General features: G+C 51.9%; 2 protein-coding genes across 2 annotated transcripts; both read left to right on the top strand.

Annotated features, from left to right (window-relative positions):
* Window positions 1-2,740: 2,740 nt before the first annotated feature.
* Window positions 2,741-5,238, top strand: RPL8 (ribosomal protein L8). Its single transcript, XM_046642088.1, has 6 exons — window positions 2,741-2,827; window positions 3,060-3,206; window positions 3,287-3,428; window positions 3,641-3,859; window positions 4,710-4,825; window positions 5,046-5,238. Exons 2-6 carry the CDS (start codon window positions 3,069-3,071, stop codon window positions 5,202-5,204), a joined length of 774 nt encoding a protein of 257 aa, XP_046498044.1. The 5' UTR covers window positions 2,741-2,827; window positions 3,060-3,068; the 3' UTR covers window positions 5,205-5,238.
* A 1,520-nt stretch (window positions 5,239-6,758) lies between these two features.
* Window positions 6,759-17,651, top strand: ZNF34 (zinc finger protein 34). Its single transcript, XM_046642074.1, has 5 exons — window positions 6,759-6,817; window positions 12,458-12,545; window positions 12,853-12,979; window positions 13,418-13,537; window positions 15,892-17,651. The coding sequence occupies exons 2-5, from the start codon at window positions 12,513-12,515 to the stop codon at window positions 17,499-17,501; spliced, it is 1,890 nt and encodes a 629-aa protein (XP_046498030.1). The 5' UTR covers window positions 6,759-6,817; window positions 12,458-12,512; the 3' UTR covers window positions 17,502-17,651.
* The last annotated feature ends 2,508 nt before the right edge of the window (window positions 17,652-20,159 follow it).

The following is a 20,159-nucleotide window of genomic DNA, read 5'->3' as shown; positions in this document are numbered from 1 at the left end:
GAGGGTTATGGTTATGTGCGTTTACACCAAATTACTCCTGTGTGTATGTGACAAGAAACGTTTAAAGAACAACTTTAAAAGGAAAAGCAAATCATTTCTAAGTAAGTTTGAAATGCAGGGAAGAGGTGACCTTGGGTGGCAGGAGACAGAGGGTGCCCCAGCTGACCAGCATAGGCAAAAGCACTTTGTGGAGGGGGGCATTTGGGGGCAGAGGCAGATGGGCCCCTCTCAAAGGCCAGAGAACCCCATCCCCAGTGCGGCTGCCCCCACCCAGAGTGACCACCATCCTTGGGTCACCCCGTTCTGCACAGCCCGTTTTGTGCCAGGCTTAGTGGCCTCATGTGGAGGATGACGTTTAGGCCAGCAAGATGGAGCTGAGTAACAGGTCTCTGGACTGTGGGGAGATGCCAGCCAGGACGCCTGTCTCTGCAAGGACAGACGCACAGAGCACGAGGCAGAGGCATGATAAAAATCGGGTGGGTGTCTGCACCTCCCGGAGCCCCAGCACTCACTGACCTCCCTTGAGTCCACACCTGCCACCTCCAGGAGGGCCTCAGGGAGGAGCCCACGTGAGCAAGCCCCCCAGAGCAGCACTTCTCAAGGCTTCCTTTGGCCCAGGGTCCCCAGTGGGAGCTCACAGCTGCCAGACACCCCCTGGGGCTCCTGGGCGCACACTGGTGCCTGTCTCATTGCAGACTGTGGGCCTGAGCATCTCTGTGGCAAGGCCCTGGACCCACATCTTGCAGCAGGCCTGGTCAGCCTCCTGGCTGCATCCAGCTCTGGGGCAGAGGGGGAGTTGGGGGCTCTGACCTCCCATACCCCATTCCAGGGACTTGTGGGACCTTCTCAAGGACCCCACAGCCCAAGTGTCCAAGCACTGTCCCCACCTCCGTCCCACTCTCCTTCTGCCCTTCTGGTCCTCTGGGTCTATCTCAGGCTGACCCCAGAACACCCTACTCTGTCCCAAGGAGGCCCAGGTATCCCTCAGCCCCTGGCCCTGCTGTGGGCTGTGCTGCCTCCTGATCCCCTATCCCTGCCAACCCCCAGCTCTGTTGCCTCTCATGGGGCCTCATGCACCAGCCCCTTCTGCTCCCCAGTGGCTTCAGCACATGGCCACATGCCCTAGCCCGCTCCTGTCACCTTCTCATGGTGTCATTCTTGCCTCTGCTCCTGCAAGGCTTACCTGACTGCACTGGTGCTAGCAAACATACCACCCCAGAGTCCATGGGGCAAGCCTCTCCACCCACTGGGACCCCTGCCCTCACTCCCTCCCTACCTTGTTGGCTCTCCCTCCACCGCCTCACCTGCACACTCAGGACTCTCCCGTCCCTGCCTGCTGACAGTTCTCACTCAGATATGGGCCCTACTTCCTTTTCTGCTAACTCCAGGGACCCTCCCCTGCAGGACCCTTCCCACTCCTCACGGGCTCACTCCAGGAAGCCCCCTATCTGAAGCACGGGGCCCTGAAGGAAACTTGGACTTCATCTCCAGCTCAGAACCCCCTCCCCACAAGCTGCTCACTTTCTCAGCTCCAACCCCACCCACCTCCTCCCGACAGGGTTCTGGGCAGGGTTTCTCATCCAGTCTCCCTGTCCTAGTTCTCTCAGCGTGTGACCTCGTCCATCCTCTCCTTCTTCCCGGTCCCTAGGACCCCCAGCTTTGCTTTCCTCATTTCGCAGGCTGGCTTCCCCTCCTCCGTCTGCCTGCAGAGAGCATGGTATAGCAGGGCAGGGGGGCAGTTCTCCTCCTACCTGGGGGCTCACCCATCCCAGTGAGACTCCAGGACCTCTGCTGTCGCCCAGTCTGTCCGCGGCTCCGACAGCAAACCCACGGACGACCACGCCCCGCTTCGGTCCCTCGAGGCAAAGACCAAGATCCCCCTGGCTCTCTCCCCAATACCCACATCCAGGTACGGCCGCTCTGACCCCTCCGAGGACGCACGAGGGCACAAAGCCCACGTTCTCCGAGCGAGAGTCAGACATTTGCTATCTGTCCTCCAGACCCTCCTCTTCTCACTCCATAAACCACCATGTTACCTGAATTGGCCCAGGCTTCCCTTGAGGGGGCTCTCACCCTAGGAGGAGGCCCTCACTCTACCCCTCCAAAGGGGCTCTAGGCCTCCAAGGGGGGTCCTCACCCCACAGGGGGGCCCTCTACTTCTCTAAAGGGATGCACACGCTACTCCTCCAAGGGGGCACTTACTTTAGCCCTCAGCGGGCCCTTGTTCTCCAAGGGGAGCCTCGCTGTAGCCCTCGAAGGGGGCTGTCGCTGTAGCCCTCCGAGGAGACCCTCGGTCTAGCCCTCCTAGGGGGCCGCCACCCGAGCCCTAAGGGGACTCTCACTATACCCCAAAAGGGGCCCTCGCCCTACAGTGGGGCTCTCACCAGGCCAAAACGGGTGCCCCCAACCCCGGGCTCAGTCGGGGGCCGCGAGATCCTGGAAAAGTCACTCAACCTCTAGGAGCCTCCTAGGCCGCTCGGTGGGGCACCCCCAGCTCCCAAGAGGCGACTGTGACGGCTGGGCGCCCCTTAACCCTCCTCCCGGGGCTCGCCCACACCACGGACCCGAGAGAAGAGGCGCCTCCAGGACAGACTAAAGGACCGTCGGCACAGCTGACCCGGCCTCCGTCACCCCGTGCGCCTGCGCAGAGACCCCGGCCTCGGTGGAGAGGCTACGGGCACCCGCTGTGAGGACTACAGGTCCCGGCGTGCAGTGCGCTCGCGCCCGCGGCGCTTGCCCGGAAGGTCGAGGGGCTCTCGGCCCCGCCCCGGAAGATAAGGCGAGTCGCAGGACCCCTCTTTCCTTTTTCAGCCGCGCTCGGAAGCAGGTAGGATGTCTTCGTGGCGCGTCGGCCCTGGCGCCATCCGCTGCCATCCGGCTCCATCCGCCAGCTTGGGGCCCACGTTAGACCCAGCCGACACCCGAGAGGGCGCATGGCCGTGGATGGGGTCGCGGAGGGGGCTGGGGGCTGGAGGGAAGAGCCGGGGTGGCAGGGGCCCCCACCCTCGGGGTGGCCGGGCGCCTGAGCCGGCCGGTCGCTGAGCGTGAGCCGCCTGCAGATCGCCGCCATGGGCCGCGTGATCCGGGGGCAGAGGAAGGGCGCCGGCTCCGTGTTCCGCGCGCATGTGAAACATCGCAAGGGCCCCGCGCGCCTGCGCGCCGTGGACTTCGCCGAGCGGCACGGCTACATCAAGGGCATCGTGAAGGTGCGGGCGCCTGCTGGGCGGGGATCGGAGGGGCGCGGGGCGCCGGCCGGGACCCACGCTCACGCCCTCTCGGCCCGCAGGATATCATCCACGACCCGGGCCGCGGCGCGCCTCTCGCCAAGGTGGTCTTCCGGGACCCCTACCGGTTTAAGAAGCGGACGGAGCTGTTCATCGCCGCTGAGGGCATCCACACCGGCCAGTTCGTGTACTGTGGCAAGAAGGGTGAGCCTCGCGCCGCGGCGGGGGGCGCCTGAAGAGGCTCACCTGGTGAGGCTTGCGTGGCCGGAGAGGTGGAGGAGCGGCTGGACGTTGATGCTGCGCGGGCCGTTATGGGGGGCTGCCGAGGGTGGGTGGGTTTGCTTTGCATTTGGGTAGTGGGGGTCAAGATAGGCGGCCTCGCTGTGCTGACTGCCCCGTGCTGCTTCGCTTTGCAGCCCAGCTCAACATCGGAAACGTGCTCCCGGTGGGCACTATGCCCGAGGGCACCATCGTGTGCTGTCTGGAGGAGAAGCCTGGTGACCGGGGCAAGCTGGCCCGAGCCTCCGGGAACTACGCCACCGTCATCTCCCACAACCCCGAGACCAAGAAGACGCGAGTGAAGCTGCCCTCGGGCTCCAAGAAGGTCATCTCTTCGGCCAACAGAGCTGTGGTCGGTGAGTGGCAGGTGGCAGTCGAATGCTGGGGGCTGCCTGTTAACAGCCAGCAGGTAGACCCTGGCCCCCAACTGCCTGTCCACTGATGCGTGGGCTCTGAGTTCCAGCACCTGTGTAGTCTCTGAGTTAGAGAATCTGCAGAGCGGCCACCCTAGTGCCTCCCTTCCCGCTGGTCAGAAGTTGACTGAGGCTGGGCTGAGCCAGCTGGGGCTTCTCAGGCAGACTGGTGTGCACTGTGGGGTAACTCGGATACAGGTGATTCCTGCTTTTGCCCAGTTGGCTAGTAATATCTTAAAAAATGTGATTTCTGAAAACCACTCACCAAGTGTGTTGAAGGATTTGAACCCAGCTTTGTTGATTTTGCTGTTTGATAGCATTCTTGAATCCCCGTGGCAATCTCAGTCCTGCATGGGGGAGACTTTTGAGGGTAGAGTCGTAGAATATACAGAACTGTGGCTGAGATGTAGCAGACTGTCAGCCATCCTTTTGGAGGGTGTTCAGAGGTTGAGTGACCTCCCAGTGTCAGATGGTCGAGCGGGGAAGGGCTTCTCTGAAGAACCAGGGGTTGAGATAGGCATTCCAGATGCTTGCTAAAGGCCTGCCTTGGCTGCACCGCGGAGCCTGAAGAAACTTGCTGTAAGCTGACAGTCTCCTTGGTGGTACAGTTGCAAGGCCGTACTGAAGTTCCTGGGAGCCGCGTGATGCTGTATGACAGTACAGAGAGAGTAATTAGGATAGGGGATGGGGCCCTGGCAAGGACCCAGCAGGGACTGTTCTGCCTGATGGGAGGGTTCTGCAGTGCTGGGCAGGGTGTGATTCACCTCCCTGAGGTACCCGATCTCCCCAATAGGTGTGGTGGCTGGAGGTGGCCGCATTGACAAACCCATCCTCAAGGCTGGCCGTGCCTACCACAAATATAAGGCAAAGAGGAACTGCTGGCCGCGTGTGCGGGGTGTGGCCATGAACGTAAGTAGCCGAGAAACAGGCAGTGGGGTATTCAGGGTACAGGGGCCATGAGGCTGGGGGGACAGGTTCTTTCCTGGAGTGTTCCTCGCTGGTAGGGGATCTGTAGTGAGGCTCTGGGCAGTGGTTTGTAGGCAGAGGCTGGTTGGTTGTGCCCTTCCCCAAGCTCTCCTGAGGTAGGTTGGGGCCTCCCCGACGTGACACCGTCTGCTTCTGCCTGCAGCCCGTGGAGCATCCCTTTGGAGGTGGCAACCACCAGCACATCGGCAAACCCTCCACCATCCGCAGAGATGCCCCTGCTGGTCGCAAAGTGGGTCTCATCGCTGCCCGCCGGACCGGGCGTCTCCGGGGAACTAAGACTGTGCAGGAGAAAGAGAACTAGGGTTGGGGGCTCAATAAAGTTGGTCCTTCCGCCACTGAGGTGTGTTTGCCTGTGGTCTCAGAGGGTGGGATTCCTAATGGGCCAACTGCTACAGAGCCCCTGGTATAGGGAGCCAGGGACATCGGGAGATGTACCAGTGAACAGTAGGAGCTCCGGAGAGAGCAGGTGGGGGTGCCCGTGGTTTCACATCTTACCTCGGGAACCCGTCACCACCCTGCCTATGGAGCAGAGAAGCCCACCCCTGAGGAATGGAGCCACCATACCTGCATTCGTTAACTTGGCTTGAGCACTTGGAGAATTTAGGTGAGAGTGGATGTTGGACTCCTAAAGCCACAGTTTGGGAGGCAAGGAAGGTGTGCTGCAGTGGGAGGGCCAGGACCGAGCCAGGCTGGGTTCTCAGAACAAATGGGGTCTGTGGCCCACAGCACTTTACTGCAAACTTTGTGACAAGTTGGTGAAAGTTGATAGGACCAGGGCAGACTTGGCACTAAGGTGCGAGTGGAGGCCCCCAATGCCTTAGGACCAGAATGCTCTCTTCCCAGAGGCCAGCCAGAGCCCCAGGCCCTAGTGGTTCCCCTCGTGAGCCAACAGGAAAGTGGAGTTGTAGGTGACCGCCTTTGACTGCTCGTGTGGCAGGCAGTTTGGGGACAGTAGGATTGGGTGGCTTGGTGAGGTGAGATGGTCCCTGAGGCTGCCGGTGGAGATGCACTGGCCAGAGAGTCTTCCTGACTTCCCTGAGTTGGATGCAAGAGGACTGGTCACTTTAGGGGTGTTTGGAGAGGCTGAACCAGTGTGTTTCCTGGCTAACAAGGTGGCACCTTGCTTTTATGGTCCGGGTCTTTACTGTGAGCTTCACTCGTTCTCAGTCTTACCTTCCTGGGCCCCACCTACCCTTGGCCACCCAGCATACCTAGGCAGTGACCCCAGCAGGGCTAGGACCTGGATCCTGGGTAGAGAAGACAGGGCAGTGTTTAGTCCTGAAGGCAAGAGCACTGGGTGTGGTGGCCTGGACTGTAACTTGCCGCTGCTTTTACTGCTTGCTTCTCTGTGATGTGGCCTGGGGCCTTGGCCAAAGGCGTGACCATCAGGGAGGGTTTGTTCCAGGAGCAGTCAGGCTCCCGAGGAGTCTCATTCTGAGTGGATACTGGGCCCTTTGTACAGGAGTTAGGGCAGCGAGTTAAACTCTGAAATGGGCTTTGACCAGTAAGTATCCTCTTCACTCAACGTTCTGGGTGATCACGTGGCCCTGAGGAAGGCTGTGGTTTTGTGTAAAGGAAAGTCGGATCTTGGTTGTAGTGCCTTTAGCGCCTCACTAGGAAGAGACAACTAAAAAAAGAATTACTCTAATTTGTTAGCATCCGAAATCCGTGCTGAGGCCTCGAGGTCATGGTTCTGGCCTGCCACCTGGTGGCAGTGTCCCGGATTTACGGCGTTGTATTTACTAGTCCTCGAGGAGGCCGGCCACCGAGATGTGGAGTTCGTTTCCCAGAGCGGCCCAAGGGCGCCTCCTCCCAAGGCGCGGGGCTTTACGTCACTTCCTGCTGGGTTTCCATTGGCGGGGCTGATTGGGTAGGCGGGGCCTGGTCGCGCGGCAGTTCCTCTGCGGCGCTGAGGTGAGTGTGGGTCCGTCAGGGCCGGGCGCGGACGTTCCCCTCGCGACTGCCGCGAGGCTCGTGGTCGGGGCCGCCCCGGGTCAGCGACGCCTCCCGTGCCGCGGCCTCCCTGCCTGACTCCCCTTCCAGGGCGCCTCACGAGGCTGCTTCTGCGTCCCTTCTCCCCGGGACCCCGCCCCACGCCGGCGCGCCCTTCACGGACTGACGGCCCCTCGGGGTTCGCCCCGCCCCGGCCCCGCACGCCGGCCCGCTCGGAGCTGTCTGTCCCTAACCCCACCCCGGCCCCGCAGGCCGGCCCACCTCGCGCACGCTCGGAGCTGTCTGTCCCGCGCCCCCGCCCCGCGCCCCCGCCCCGCGCACGCTCGGGGCTGTCTGTCCCTCTCCCGCCCCGCCGCTCCGCTTCTCCCGCCGCTTCATCCGCCCCGGCTCCCGGCGGGGCAGTTGATGCCCGCACACCCCCTTCCCCTGACGCCCCTCTCAGCCCTCCCCGCGCCCCGCCGAGCTGCCCACCTTCCTCCCCGCGCCTCTGCTCCCGGCGCTCCGGGGCCTCCTCCCTGAAGCCGCAGTTTGGTTTCTCTTCGCACGGGCCTTTATTCAAGGTCGGAAACCTTTTCATTTCTCCTACGGTTTTGTGCTTTTAGTGTATGTTAGAAAACAAAACAAAACAAACCCTTTTAAGGAAAGTTTAAAATGGAAGGAAATACAGTGAATGGATTAGCAAACACTGGTGACTGGGCTTGCCAGTTCCTTTGTTGCCACAGTTGTTTCAAGCCTTTTTTTTTTTTTTTAAAGATTTTATTTCTCCCCAAAGCCCCCGGGTACATAGTTGTATATTCTTCGTTGTGGGTCCTTCTAGTTGTGGCATGTGGGACGCTGCCTCAGCGTGGTCTGACGAGCAGTGCCGTGTCCGCGCCCAGGATTCGAACCAACCAAACACTGGGCCGCCTGCAGCGGAGCGCGCGAACTTAACCACTCGGCCACGGGGCCAGCCCCAAGCCTCTTTTTTTTTTTTTTTTTTTTTGTAATAAATTTAAGAAAACTGTTGAGGGAGATTACTCTTAGACCCAGAGTCCTAGTCCCGTTCGCTTCGTTAGGTAACCCCTGTTTTGAACAGTATTCTTTCAACAGTTTTGTTTTTAGCTTTACTGAGATACAATCGACACGGGAATTGTATACATTTAAGGTGTACAACCTGATGTTTTAAACGTGTACTTTGTAAATGAAATAATCACCACGTTCAACCTGACGTGTCCATCGCCTCACAAAGATACCGTTTTCTTTGTTTTTTTTCTTTTTTGGTGAGAACACTTAAGACCTACCCTCTTAGCAAATTTCAAAGTGTACAATACAGTGTCGTTAACTGCAGTCAGGATGCTGTACCTCAGGTTTCCAGATCTTACTCATCTGGCATAACTGAAAGTTTGTATTTTGACTAGCAGCTGTCCCTTTTCCCCAACCCCACACCCTGGCAGCCACCATTCTACTCTCTGCTCCCGTGAGTTGGACTATGTACACACAGATGAGATGATCAGTATTCGTCTTTGTCTGGCTATTTCACTTAGCGTAATGCTCTCCAGGTTCATCCATGTTATTGCAAATGGCAAGATTTCCTTCTTTGTTATAGCTGAGTCATATTCCATTGTATATGTCTATATGCCACATCTTCTTTATCCATTTATCCATGGATGGACGCTTAGGTTGCTTCCGTGTCTTGGCTATCATGAATGATGCTGCAGTGAACATGGGAGTGCAGATATCTCTCTGAGTGATCCAGATTTAATTTATTTTGAATAAATACCCAGAACTTGGGTTGCTGGATCATAGGGTAGTTCTATTCTTAATTTTTTGAGGAAGCTCCATACTGTTTTCCACAGTGGCTGCGCCACTTTACACCCTCACCACCAGTGCACAAGGGTTCCGTTTTCTCCACATCCTCACCAGCACCTGTTAGCTTTTGCATCTTGATAACAGCTGTTCCAGCAAGTGTGAGGTGATAGCTCACTGTGGTTTTGATTTTTATTTCCGTGATGATTAGTCATGCTGAGCATCTTTCCATGTGCCCATCTGTATGTCTTCTTGGAGAAATACCTATTCAGGTTCTTTGCCCAGTTTTGAATCACATTATTTGGTTTCTTTGGTGTTGAGTTGTGTGAGTTCCTTGTATTTTTGGATCTTAACGCCTTATCAGACATATGTTTGCGAGTATATTCTTCCATTCTTTAGGCGCATTTTCACTCTGTTGATTATTTTGCTGTCAGCACATTTTCTTCTACACACCTAGTAGTGTTTCTGTATTTTAAAATCTACGTGCATATGGTACTATTGACATTCTACACTTAACAGCCTTACTCAACCTTGCAGCTTTGTGCTGTGTCTCCGTGACAGTGATGTGGTTCATTCCTTTCAAACACTGTGACCTTGCCTGTTCCTTGATGGATATTGAGGCCGTTCCCTTTTCTCTTGTACACAGGCGTGCGGTAATGTTCTTGTGTGTCTTTATGTGTGCATTAGCCAGAGTTGCCCTAGCACATACCTAGAGTTAGGTTCCTGACTGAGGGGTTTGCAGGGTTTCAGCTTTATCAGTGTTTCCAGAGTGACGGTACTAACTTACAGTCCTGTGGGACTCAGAGTCTCCATGTTTCCTTGTGTCTTCAACATTGCATATTGTGAAGAATTTTATATTTTCCCCAGTTTATGGGGAGAGAAGTCTTCTTTTAATTTGCCTTTATCTAATTCTTAATAATGTTGAAAATCTTTCAGCTATTTATTGGGCAGCTTGATTTCTTTATCTGTGATTTACCAGGTCACATCCTGTGTTCATTGTTTTTTCAATAGAATGGTCTTTTCCTTTTTGTATTTTTTAATATATTCTGTATATTTGTCTTTTGTTATATACATTTGCAAATAGCTTCTTTTACTCTGCAGGTCATCTTTTAATTTTGTAGGGTCTTGTACAGAAGATTTTTTTTGATGGAGTAAAAGTAAACAACTTTTCCTTTTTGGACTGTGTTTTTTGCATATTATTTCCTTATATTAGCTATCAGCATTTTTTAAGAACATTTAGGTCTTCAACCCACCTGAAATATATTTTTGTGTGCCAAAGAAGGCAGGGTTCTAATTTTATTTTCCTGTGGAAAATCAGTTGTGCCAGCACAATTTGTTGAATAGCCCATTGCTGCATTGCGGGTGTGTCCTTCGCATGTGCCTGGATCTATTGCAGTATCTTCTCTCCTATGCTCGGACCTCACTTTTGTTGCTAGAACCCAACAATAAGCCTTGATGTCTAGTAGGGCAGGCCCTCCTGTCCTTCATTCTTTTTTGGCATTGCCTTGGTTGATCCTGGATCGTTAATCTTGTGATATTTAGAGTCATTTTGGTCAGATTTCATGATATCCTTTTGCAGTTTTGATTGCCCAGGATTAATAGATCGATTTGGGGAGAACTGACATTTTTATGATATTGAGTTCTCTTATTTATGAACATTGGCTGCTTCTCCATACGCTTTTTTTTTAATGCCTTTCAATAAAATTTTATCATTTTTTGTTAGACTTCTAAGGTGCCATACAGTTGTTGCAGCTGTTGTGAATGCCAGCTTCTGGTTGCTGATTGCTAGTATATAGGAGTGGTATTGATTAGTCTGTATTAACCTTGTATATGGCAATCCTGGGGAACTCTGATCATCCGAACAGTGAGTTGAGACTCTTGGATTTTCTATGTTGATGATCTTATCATTCTCAAATAATGGCCGTTTCGGCTATTCTCTTCCAATCCTTATGGCTTGTGTTTCTTTTTCTGTGACTGCTGCATGGGCTAGGATCTTTGGTAGATGTTGGATAGCAGCAGGGGAGGGAGCAGCCTTGTCTCTGACTCCTGTGAGTGCCTCTGCTGTGTTATCTTAGTACTGTTATGGAAACAGACTGGAGTGCTGGGAACCCCAGGGTCTTGGACCACACTGAGAACCACTGCTGTGTGTGTGGCATTAGCATTGTGTCCCCGTTTTTGTTCTTAATAGTATTTCATTTTCCATCTCTTCCTGCCCCGGCTTGGACCTGCCAGATGTTTATGTATTTTATTAGCATTTTCAAAGAACAGGTGTTGAGATTGTTTTATGTTTCTTTAAGTCATGTTTTCTTTATTTTCTTTCATCATCTTTCCTGGAATTACTTTCTTATTCTGTCTGATTTCTTCTTGAATGCTTAGATCATTTATTTCAGTCTTTCTTGTGTTAAAATAAGTATATTCAGAAGCACATTTTCCCCTAGGTAGCCTTTGTTTCCATTTCTGCCTTGGTTTCTGCTTCTATGTTTTTCTTGGAGGGGTTATTTTTTTCTATCATATATTTCTACTAAAACAACAATATGGTCAGAGAATGTTTTGCCGAATGATATCAGCCTTTGGAATTTGTTGAAACTTTCTTTGTTGCCTAGTATGTGATGTTTTTTATAATATTCAGTGTACATCTTGAAAAAATGTGTATTGTCTGTGTTTTAAGTAAATATTCTCTACTTGATCCACTCGTTTCTGAGGGAAGTGTGTTAAAACCTCTCATCCCAGGGGAGGGTTTGCCAGTCCCTCTTTGCTGCTTCAGTTGGCTTTAGCTTTCTGCATTTCAAGAGTTTGTTGGTAGATACGCACATACTTGTAATTACAGCTTTGTGGTGGATTTTTCCTTTTATTAATATGTGGTGTCCATTTTTGTTCCTATTAATGATTTTTTACTTTCAGTTCTGTTTTCATTGGTATAAGTATCACTAAACACATGCAGCAATGCATATTAAGCTCACAGACACTACAGCGAGGGGAAGAAGCCGGCACAGAGCAGTGTAGATGGCAGAGGCCCTCTAGTAAAGTTCCCCAGAGGCACAGTGGATCTGTGGTGGTGGAGGTCAGGAGAGAGGCTCCCCTCAGTAGCTCAGGAGGGACGTGGGGCCTGCAGGGGCAGGAGGGCTGACCTGGGCACTGGTTCCATGGGCATGGGCCTGTTGTGACTGCCCCTTGAGCTGTGTGCTGAGGATTTACTCACTCTTCTGTGTAAATGTCGTACTTCAATAAAGAGCTTTAAAGACACCGGAAAGGTCTATAGCTATTACAGCTTTATTTTGATTGGTGTTTCTTTCATCTGTCTTATATTCAGCTTGGGTTATTTTATTTCCGGTTGTACGGGTGCATTTTGTGTGTCTAATTGGAGAGTCTTGTGCTTCCAGTAGGTGAGTTTAATCCTTTTATTTCTCACCATTGCTCATCTGTTGGACTTGTTTGTACTAGTTTTGTATTTTTACCTTCTGTACTTTGTCTTTGTTCTATGCCTTCTATTGATTTTTTATTTTACTTCCTTCTCAACCCTGAATGTGTTGTCTTTATTCCTTCATATGAAGTGAGTGAGTGTCTCCGTCCTCCTCCTGAATGAGGCAACTTCCTCTGCAGGGAGGAGTGGTGGGATAGGGGGGGAAGGCAGGGGTGGGGCAGGTCCCACGAGAAGAGGGAGGCCATCCAGGCGGGGGGGTGGGGCTGGGCAGGGCTGCCTCAGGCAGGGAGTGGAGTCTGCCAGGGAGGCCAGCCCTGTTGGGCGTGAGTGAGGCCCTGAAGCCACTGCAGGAGGGGCCAGGCTGGGCCTCCATATGTTCCTCTCTCTTCCCTCAGCACCTGAGTGACTGGCTCCTGCCTACCACCCCGCGGAAGTCCAGGGTACTAGGCGATGGCGGCTTTGCACCTGTCTGCCCCACCCCAGGTGAGTGTCTGTCCTGCCCGGGAGATGTGAGCTCTCCACCCAGGGCTTCCCTGCCTGCTCTGCCTCAGCAGACATTATCGGGCATCTCTGGTCTGGGGCGCTAAGCAGAGGAAGAGTCGCCCGGGACTCCCACAGCCTCCCTGGATAGCTGGCTCACTGGCTAAAGGGTCAGGACACCCCCCTGGGCCATGTTGGGGGCTTATGCCTATGGGCACCCCTGTGCTGCTGCCCCAGCATGCCTCTGCTACCCCTGCCCCAGGGCCAGCTTGAGCCACACCTGGGCCTGCAGCAGCCTTTGTCATTCCAGGCCGAGCTGACCTTTGAGGATGTGGCTGTGCTCCTCTCTCAGGAGGAGTGGGGCCTTCTGGACCCTGCTCAGAGGGGCCTCTACAGGGACGTGATGCTGGAGACCTACAGGAACCTGGTCTCCCTGGGTAAGGTCCCTCCCTAGGATGCTGCTCAGGGAACAGCCCTGGAGACTGGGGGCTGAGCAGGGCTAGGCTGGGGGCTTCACCACCCAGAGATGAGTGTTGCTGACCCAGGCAGCCTGGTGTGTGCAGAGGAGGGGGGCGGGTGGGGCTGGGTCAGCCCTTCCCTCCTCTGAGCTGGATAAAACTGCCCCACTGCCTCAGACCCGAGGCAGGCCCCTCCCCAGGGGGATTTGCACACTTCCTGGTGGAGAGAGCCCCCTGTGCTCTTGTTCCTTATGCTCAGATCTTCATCTTCATGACCACCCCAGCCCTCCAGAGAGTGTCTAGATTTCTGTCACCCCACTATACCTGTGTTCCCCCCTCCCCCTGCAGTCCCACGGTGAGACCATGCTTGGCGCAGCCCTACATCCTTGGTACTAACCCCAGTCCCCTTCTTCCCAGGAGCTGGGCCTGCAGGTCCCAAGCCTGGAGTGATCACACAGCTGGAGCGAGGGAATGAGCCATGGGTCCTGGACACACAGGGCGTCGAGGGGAGAGAGCGACAGAAAGTTGATGGCTCAGGTGCGTGGGGCTGCTTCCCTAACTCAGTTGCTGAACAAGCATTTGTCAGGGTCCAAGGTGTGTGTCTAATGACTCAGGAGTTTGAAGGAAGATGCATCAGGGTCAGCATGGCAGCCTTGGGAGTGGTCTCTGCTGAAACCTGGGTCACCTTCTTCAGCCTTGGTATCTCAGTGGGATTTCTTGAGCTGAATCTCCTAGGTAAGTGAGAGGGACAGTGTTGGCAGACGAGAAGAGGGAAGGGCATTCTGTGAGGGAAGGCTGGGTCCATGAGACCCCGTGGAGCCCTGCCCTCTAGAGCTCATGCCCTACGAGGGGTTCAGATGGGGACATAGTGATGGAGACCATTGCTTCATTCCCCTCTTGTGAACTAACCCACTTGACAATCATAGACCATTGCAGGAGAGTGAGGATACACGTCACCCAAATCTCACCCTCAGATACAAGTGTGTTCTGGCGTGTACCCTGTGTACCTTTTCTAGCACCGTCAGTTCCACCTCTGTAAACGAGCGTTGCTTCTTAACAGGAGTGCAGTGATCCTGTGTGCCCTGTGTCCCTTTTCTAGCACTGTCAGTTCCACCTCTGTAGACGAATGTTGCTTCTTAACAGGAGTGCAGTGATCCGGTGTGCCCTGTGTCCCTTTTCTAGTACCGTCAGTTCCACCTCTGTAGACGAGCGTTGCTTTTTTTTTTTTTTTAAGATTTTATTTTTTTCCTTTTTCTCCCCAAAGACCCCTGGTACATAGTTGTATATTCTTCGTTGTAGGTCCTTCTAGTTGTGGCATGTGGGACGCTGCCTCAGCGTGGTTTGATGAGCAGTGCCATGTCGGCGCCCAGGATACGAACCAAGGAAACACTGGGCCGCCTGCAGCAGAGCGTGTGAACTTAACCACTCGGCCACGGGGCTAGCCCCCGAGCGTTGCTTCTTAACAGGAGTGCAGTGATCCTGTGTGCCCTGTGTCCCTTTTCTAGCACCGTCAGTTCCACCTCTGTAGACAAGCGTTGCTTCTTAACAGGAGTGCAGTGATCCTATGTGCATTGCTGTCTCCCCGACTTTTTCACTAAATCTGTTTCCATTTCAGTACCCACGAGTCTCGGTCACTGCTGTCACTGGAAGTGCCAGTGGGAATGGTGTTCTTTAGGTTCATTGCCATGAACAAGGCTGATGAGCATCCTTTTGCACGTGTCTTGATAAAGTCCTAGGAAGGAATTCCTGACTCAAAGGATTTGAATTTTTCTCTTGTAAATTTGTTTATTTGAATACAAATACCTACAGAAATGGGGCAGACCCTGTTTAGAGCTCAGTGAAGTTTTACAAAAAGCCAGCCTCTATATCAAAATACAGAATGTTTCCGTTTCCCTGGGTGCCCACTGGGCCTCCTCTGTCATTTCCCCTGCTCCCCACAGGGCCCTTCTCTCTGTTCCTGCAGGCTGCTCTGCCCTGGGGCTTGTCTGTCTGGACATGGGTGGGGCATCTGAACCCTGGGAGGGTCACCATGCTGCGTGCGTTTCTTCTTTCTCGTTGCCATCCACTGCTCTGTTGTGTGAACACACCACAAGTCATTTTCCATTCTACCTGTAGAGGACATTTGGTTGTACTTATCATGGCATTGTGCATGTGTCTTTTGGCTCACAGAGGATGCGTTTCTGGTGGGTGTTTTCCTGCAAGTGGAGTCAGTGTGAGCATCTAGTCAGGGAAGGAAGGAGTGGAGGCTTGAGCACCAGGAAGCATTCTCTGTGGCATCTTGAGTTTAAGGTACTGGTGGCTCACCTGGGCGACGCCTCAGACCTGTGGGAAGAGCCGTGGGAATGGGGTGGCCTGCTAGGGGGAGCTGAGGCACCCCGGCCTCTGTTGCTCCGCCCTTCTCCTCCACAGCTGGCACAAACTCAGCCCTCTGCCCTCCTGGGGAGGTGACTGGTTTTCCAGCGTGAATTAGCTGCTGTTAGTCAGCCTTATGCTCCTTGGCCTTAATTTCTTTGTCAGTCAGATGTCCTCCATGCCTTTCAGGGCCCCTCCTTGCGTTGGTTTCCATGGTGCTGTGAAGCCTCCATCTCTGTCCTTTTGTAATGAGGACAGGTGTCCTGCAGTCCCACTCAGGCAGGGGTTGTGGGCAGAAGGCAGGCAGGAAGGGTGTGGATGTTAGAGTTGTCAGATCTGTGTTTAAAGGCTTGTGCTGCCATGTGGCCATGGCCCTGGGTGAGGTCTTTAAGCCTTGAGGCTCCAGGCTCTCATCCCTGCAAGGTGGTGTGACTTTGGGGATGATGGAATTGGTATGCCACAGGTGGTCAGCAGCATCTTCACACCTTCCTTCCAGAGTCAGAACAGGTGACTCTGAGATGTTCTGTTTGTTGTTTCAGCTCATGAGACCAGGACTGAGTACAAGGAGTTGACTTCAGGGAAGATGCTTGATGGTGGAGAACTGGGCCGACTCAGGCAGACTGTTCCCCAAGGACCTGAGCCAAGAGAGGAATGTGAGCGTGCCGGGGAGCCGGAAGAGTGCGTGGACAAGCCTGTGGCACAGAGAGGCCCCAGGCCAGTCACACTGACCAATGATGCAAGTGGCCAGGAGTCTGGGGGAAGCCTCACATTGGAGTCAAGCCCTGTTCCTGATCAGAGACCTCACAAGTGTGACATATGTGAACAAAGTTTTGAACAGAGATCATACCTCAATAACCATAAGCGTGTACACAGGTCAAAAAAACCAAATACAGTTCATGATTCTGGGGAAATCTTCAGTGCAAATTTAGTTGTTAAAGAAGATCAGAAAATTCCCATTGGGAAAAGATTGCATTATTGTGGTTACTGTGGGAAAGCCTTCAGGTACAGTGCTAACCTTGTCAAGCACCAGCGGCTTCACAGTGAAGAGAAACCCTACAAGTGTGATGAGTGTGGGAAAGCCTTCAGCCAGAGCTGCGAGTTCATCAATCACCGGAGGATGCACTCAGGGGAGATCCCCTACCGGTGTGATGAGTGTGGGAAGACATTTAATCGGAGGCCCAACCTCATGAAGCATCAGAGGATCCACACTGGGGAGAAGCCCTACAAGTGTGGCGAGTGTGGGAAACACTTCAGCGCCTATTCTTCCCTTATATATCACCAGAGGATCCACACTGGAGAGAAACCCTATAAGTGCAACGACTGTGGGAAAGCCTTCAGTGACAGCTCAATCCTCATCCGACATCGTCGGACTCACACTGGAGAGAAGCCATTTGAGTGTAAAGAATGCGGCAAAGGCTTTACCCAAAGTTCTAACCTTATCCAACATCAAAGAATTCACACTGGAGAGAAACCGTATAAATGTAACGAATGTGAGAAAGCCTTCATCCAAAAAACCAAACTTGTTGAACATCAGAGGAGCCATACTGGAGAGAAGCCCTATGAATGTAATGACTGTGGCAAAGTCTTCAGCCAGAGCACACACCTCATCCAACATCAGAGGATCCACACAGGAGAGAAGCCCTACAAGTGTGGTGAGTGTGGGAAGGCCTTCCACAACAGTTCCAGACTCATCCACCACCAAAGGTCACACCATGGAGAGAAGCCGTACAAATGCAGTGATTGCAAGAAAGCCTTCAGCCAGGGCGCTTACCTCATCCAGCACCGGAGGATCCACACGGGGGAGAAGCCCTACAAGTGTGGCGAGTGTGGCAAGGCCTTCCGGCACAGTTCCAACATGTTCCAGCATCAGAGGATCCACACTGGGGAGAAGCCCTACAAGTGTGGCGAGTGTGGGAAACACTTCAGCGCCTACCCTTCCCTTATATATCACCAAAGGATCCACACTGGAGAGAAACCCTATAAATGCAACGACTGTGGGAAAGCCTTCAGTGACAGCTCAATCCTCATCCGACATCGTCGGACTCACACTGGAGAGAAGCCATTTGAGTGTAAAGAATGCGGCAAAGGCTTTACCCAAAGTTTTAACCTTATCCAACATCAAAGAATTCACACTGGAGAGACCCTGTAAATGTAACGAATGTGAGAAAGCGTTCATCCAAAAACCAAACTTGTTCAACATCCGAGGAGCCACACAGGGGAGAAGCCCTGCAAGCATGGCAAGCGTAGGAAGGCGTTCCAGCACAGTCCACTGTGTTCCTGCATCAGAGGATCCATAGCAGGAACCCCTCTCCCTGTGACAGTGGAGGAGGGCCTGTGAGTTCTGCGCACTTGCTCTACATGACCCACCCACCCCTTTATTTATTGTCCACACAGCGATGTCACAGGTCAAAGGGCATTTCTGTCTAATTAAAAAAACCTCTTCGTAAACCAAAAGCAGTGCATGTTCCTTTTAGACAAATTGAGAGAGAGTAAGGAAGCAAAAAGGGAAAGCTCCTGTAACCTCCCTTACTTAGAGAAAGAGACCTCGTTGCTGCTGATTTAGTCTAAGTTTCCTTTCAGACACATGTAGGAGCATTTAAAAAGAAAACAGCCTTGTCATCGTAGCACTAGGATCTTCACCTCTGCTATTTCCTCAGTACCAGAAAACTCACACTGGAGAGAATGCCACATAGATTCTTTTACATATGGTAAATTTAAAAACAATAACTGAGTCATACTTTTCTGTGTCACTTAAGAGAGTTGATAATTGCCTTTTTTAATTGTGGTAAAATATACATAACACAGTTTACCATTTTAATCACTTTTAAGTGTACAGCTCAGTGGCATTAAATACATTCACAATGTTGTGTAACTATTACCACTATGTATTTCCAGAACTGTTTTGTTATCCCAAGCAGAAACTTTGTCCCCATTAAACAATAACACTCCATGCGCCATTTCTTCCAGCCACTCTACTCTGTTTTCTGTCTCTATGATTTGCCTACTCTAGGTACCTCATATAAGTAGAATCAGACAACATTTGCCTTTTATGTCTGGCTTATTTAATTTAGCATGATGTCCTCAGGGTTCATCCATGTTGTTGCCAGTATCAGCACATCATTCTTTTTTATGGCTGAATAATATTCTACTGTGTGTAGATACCACATTTTGCTTATCAGTCCATCTGTTGATGGACACTCGGGTGTTTCTACCTTTTGACTATTGTGTATAATGCTGCTGTGAACATGGGTGTGCAAGTATCTGCTTGAATCCCTACTTTCAGTACTTTTGAGTGTAATCCTAGGGTTCAAATTGCTGGCTCATATGGTAATTCTTTAACTGTTTGAGGAATGGCCAAACTATTTTTCCACGGCAGCTGTACCATTTTACATCCCCACTAACAATGCAGGAAGGTTCCAGTTTCTCAGCATCCTTGCCAACACTCATTTTCCATTTTTTTGATAATAGCCATCCTATTGGGTATGAAGTGGCATCTCATTGTGGTTTTGATTTGCATTTTCCTGACCAATGATGTTAAGTATCTTTTTAGGTGTTTATTGACCGTTTGTCTTTGGAGAAATTCATGCCCTTTGCCCAGTTTTTAATTGGATTCTTTATTCTTTTTTGTTGAGGTGTAGGAGTTCTTTATATATTTTGCATAGTAATCCCTTATCAGATACATAATTTGCAAATGTTTTCTTCCATTCTATGAGTTGTCTGTCTGCACTCTCAATAGTGTCCTTTGATGCACAGATTTTTAATTTCTATGAAGTTCAATTTATCTATTTTTTTATTTTGTTGCCTGTGCTTTGGGTTATCGTATGCAAGAAATCCTCACTAACTCCAAGGTTATGGAAATTTGCCCCTGTGTTGTCTTCTAAGACTCTTAAATTTTTAGGTCGTCTGTTTTGGTTTTTGATCCATTTTGAGCTAATTTTTGTGTGGTATAAGGTAAGGATGCAACTTCATTCTTTTGCATGTGGATGTCTAGTTTTCCTTACAGCATTTTTGGAGAAGACTTTGTTTTTCCCATTGAATGGTGTATTAGCTCAGGCTGCCATAACACAATACCACAGAGTGTATGGCTTTTCTTTCTTTTTTCTTTTTGGTGAGGAAGATTGTCACTGAGCTAACATCTGTTGCCAATCTTCCTCTTTTTCCTTGAGGAAGATTGTCACTGAGCTAACATCTGTGCCAGTCTTTCTCTATTTTATGTGAGATGCCGCCACAGTGTGGCTTGATGAGTGGTGCTAGTGCACGCCCGGGATCTGAACCTGTGAATCCTGGGCTGCCGAAGCAGAGTGTGCAAACTTAACCACTATGCCACCAGGCCAGCCCCTTCTTAAAATTTTAAATTTTCAGTGAGGAAGATTGTCCCTGAGCTAACATCCATGCCAGTCTTCCTGTATTTTATGTGGGATGTCTCCACAACGTGGCTTGATGAGCAATGTGTAGGTCTGAGCCTGGGATTCGAACCGGCGAACCTCGGGCCACTGAAGCACAGTGTGCAAACTTAACCACTATGCCACCCCCCTTAGTGGATGGCTTAAAAAATAAATTTATTGCACACAGTTCTGGAGGCTAAGAAGTCCAAGAGAAAGGTACCAGCTGATTGAGTTCCTGTGAGGGTTCTCTTCCTGGCTTGCATACAGCTGCCTTCTCACTGTGTCCTCATATGGTGGAGAGAGACCTCTGGTGTCTTCCTCTTATAAGGGCACTAACCCCATCAGAATAGGGCCCCACCCTTATGACTTCATTTAAGTACTTTTGAGTGTAATCCTAGGGTTCAAATTGCTGGCTCATATGG

Source organism: Equus quagga, chromosome 16 (assembly GCF_021613505.1).
Source record: "Equus quagga isolate Etosha38 chromosome 16, UCLA_HA_Equagga_1.0, whole genome shotgun sequence".
NCBI lineage: Eukaryota > Metazoa > Chordata > Mammalia > Perissodactyla > Equidae > Equus > Equus quagga.
This window is presented reverse-complemented; position numbering and strand designations above follow the sequence as displayed.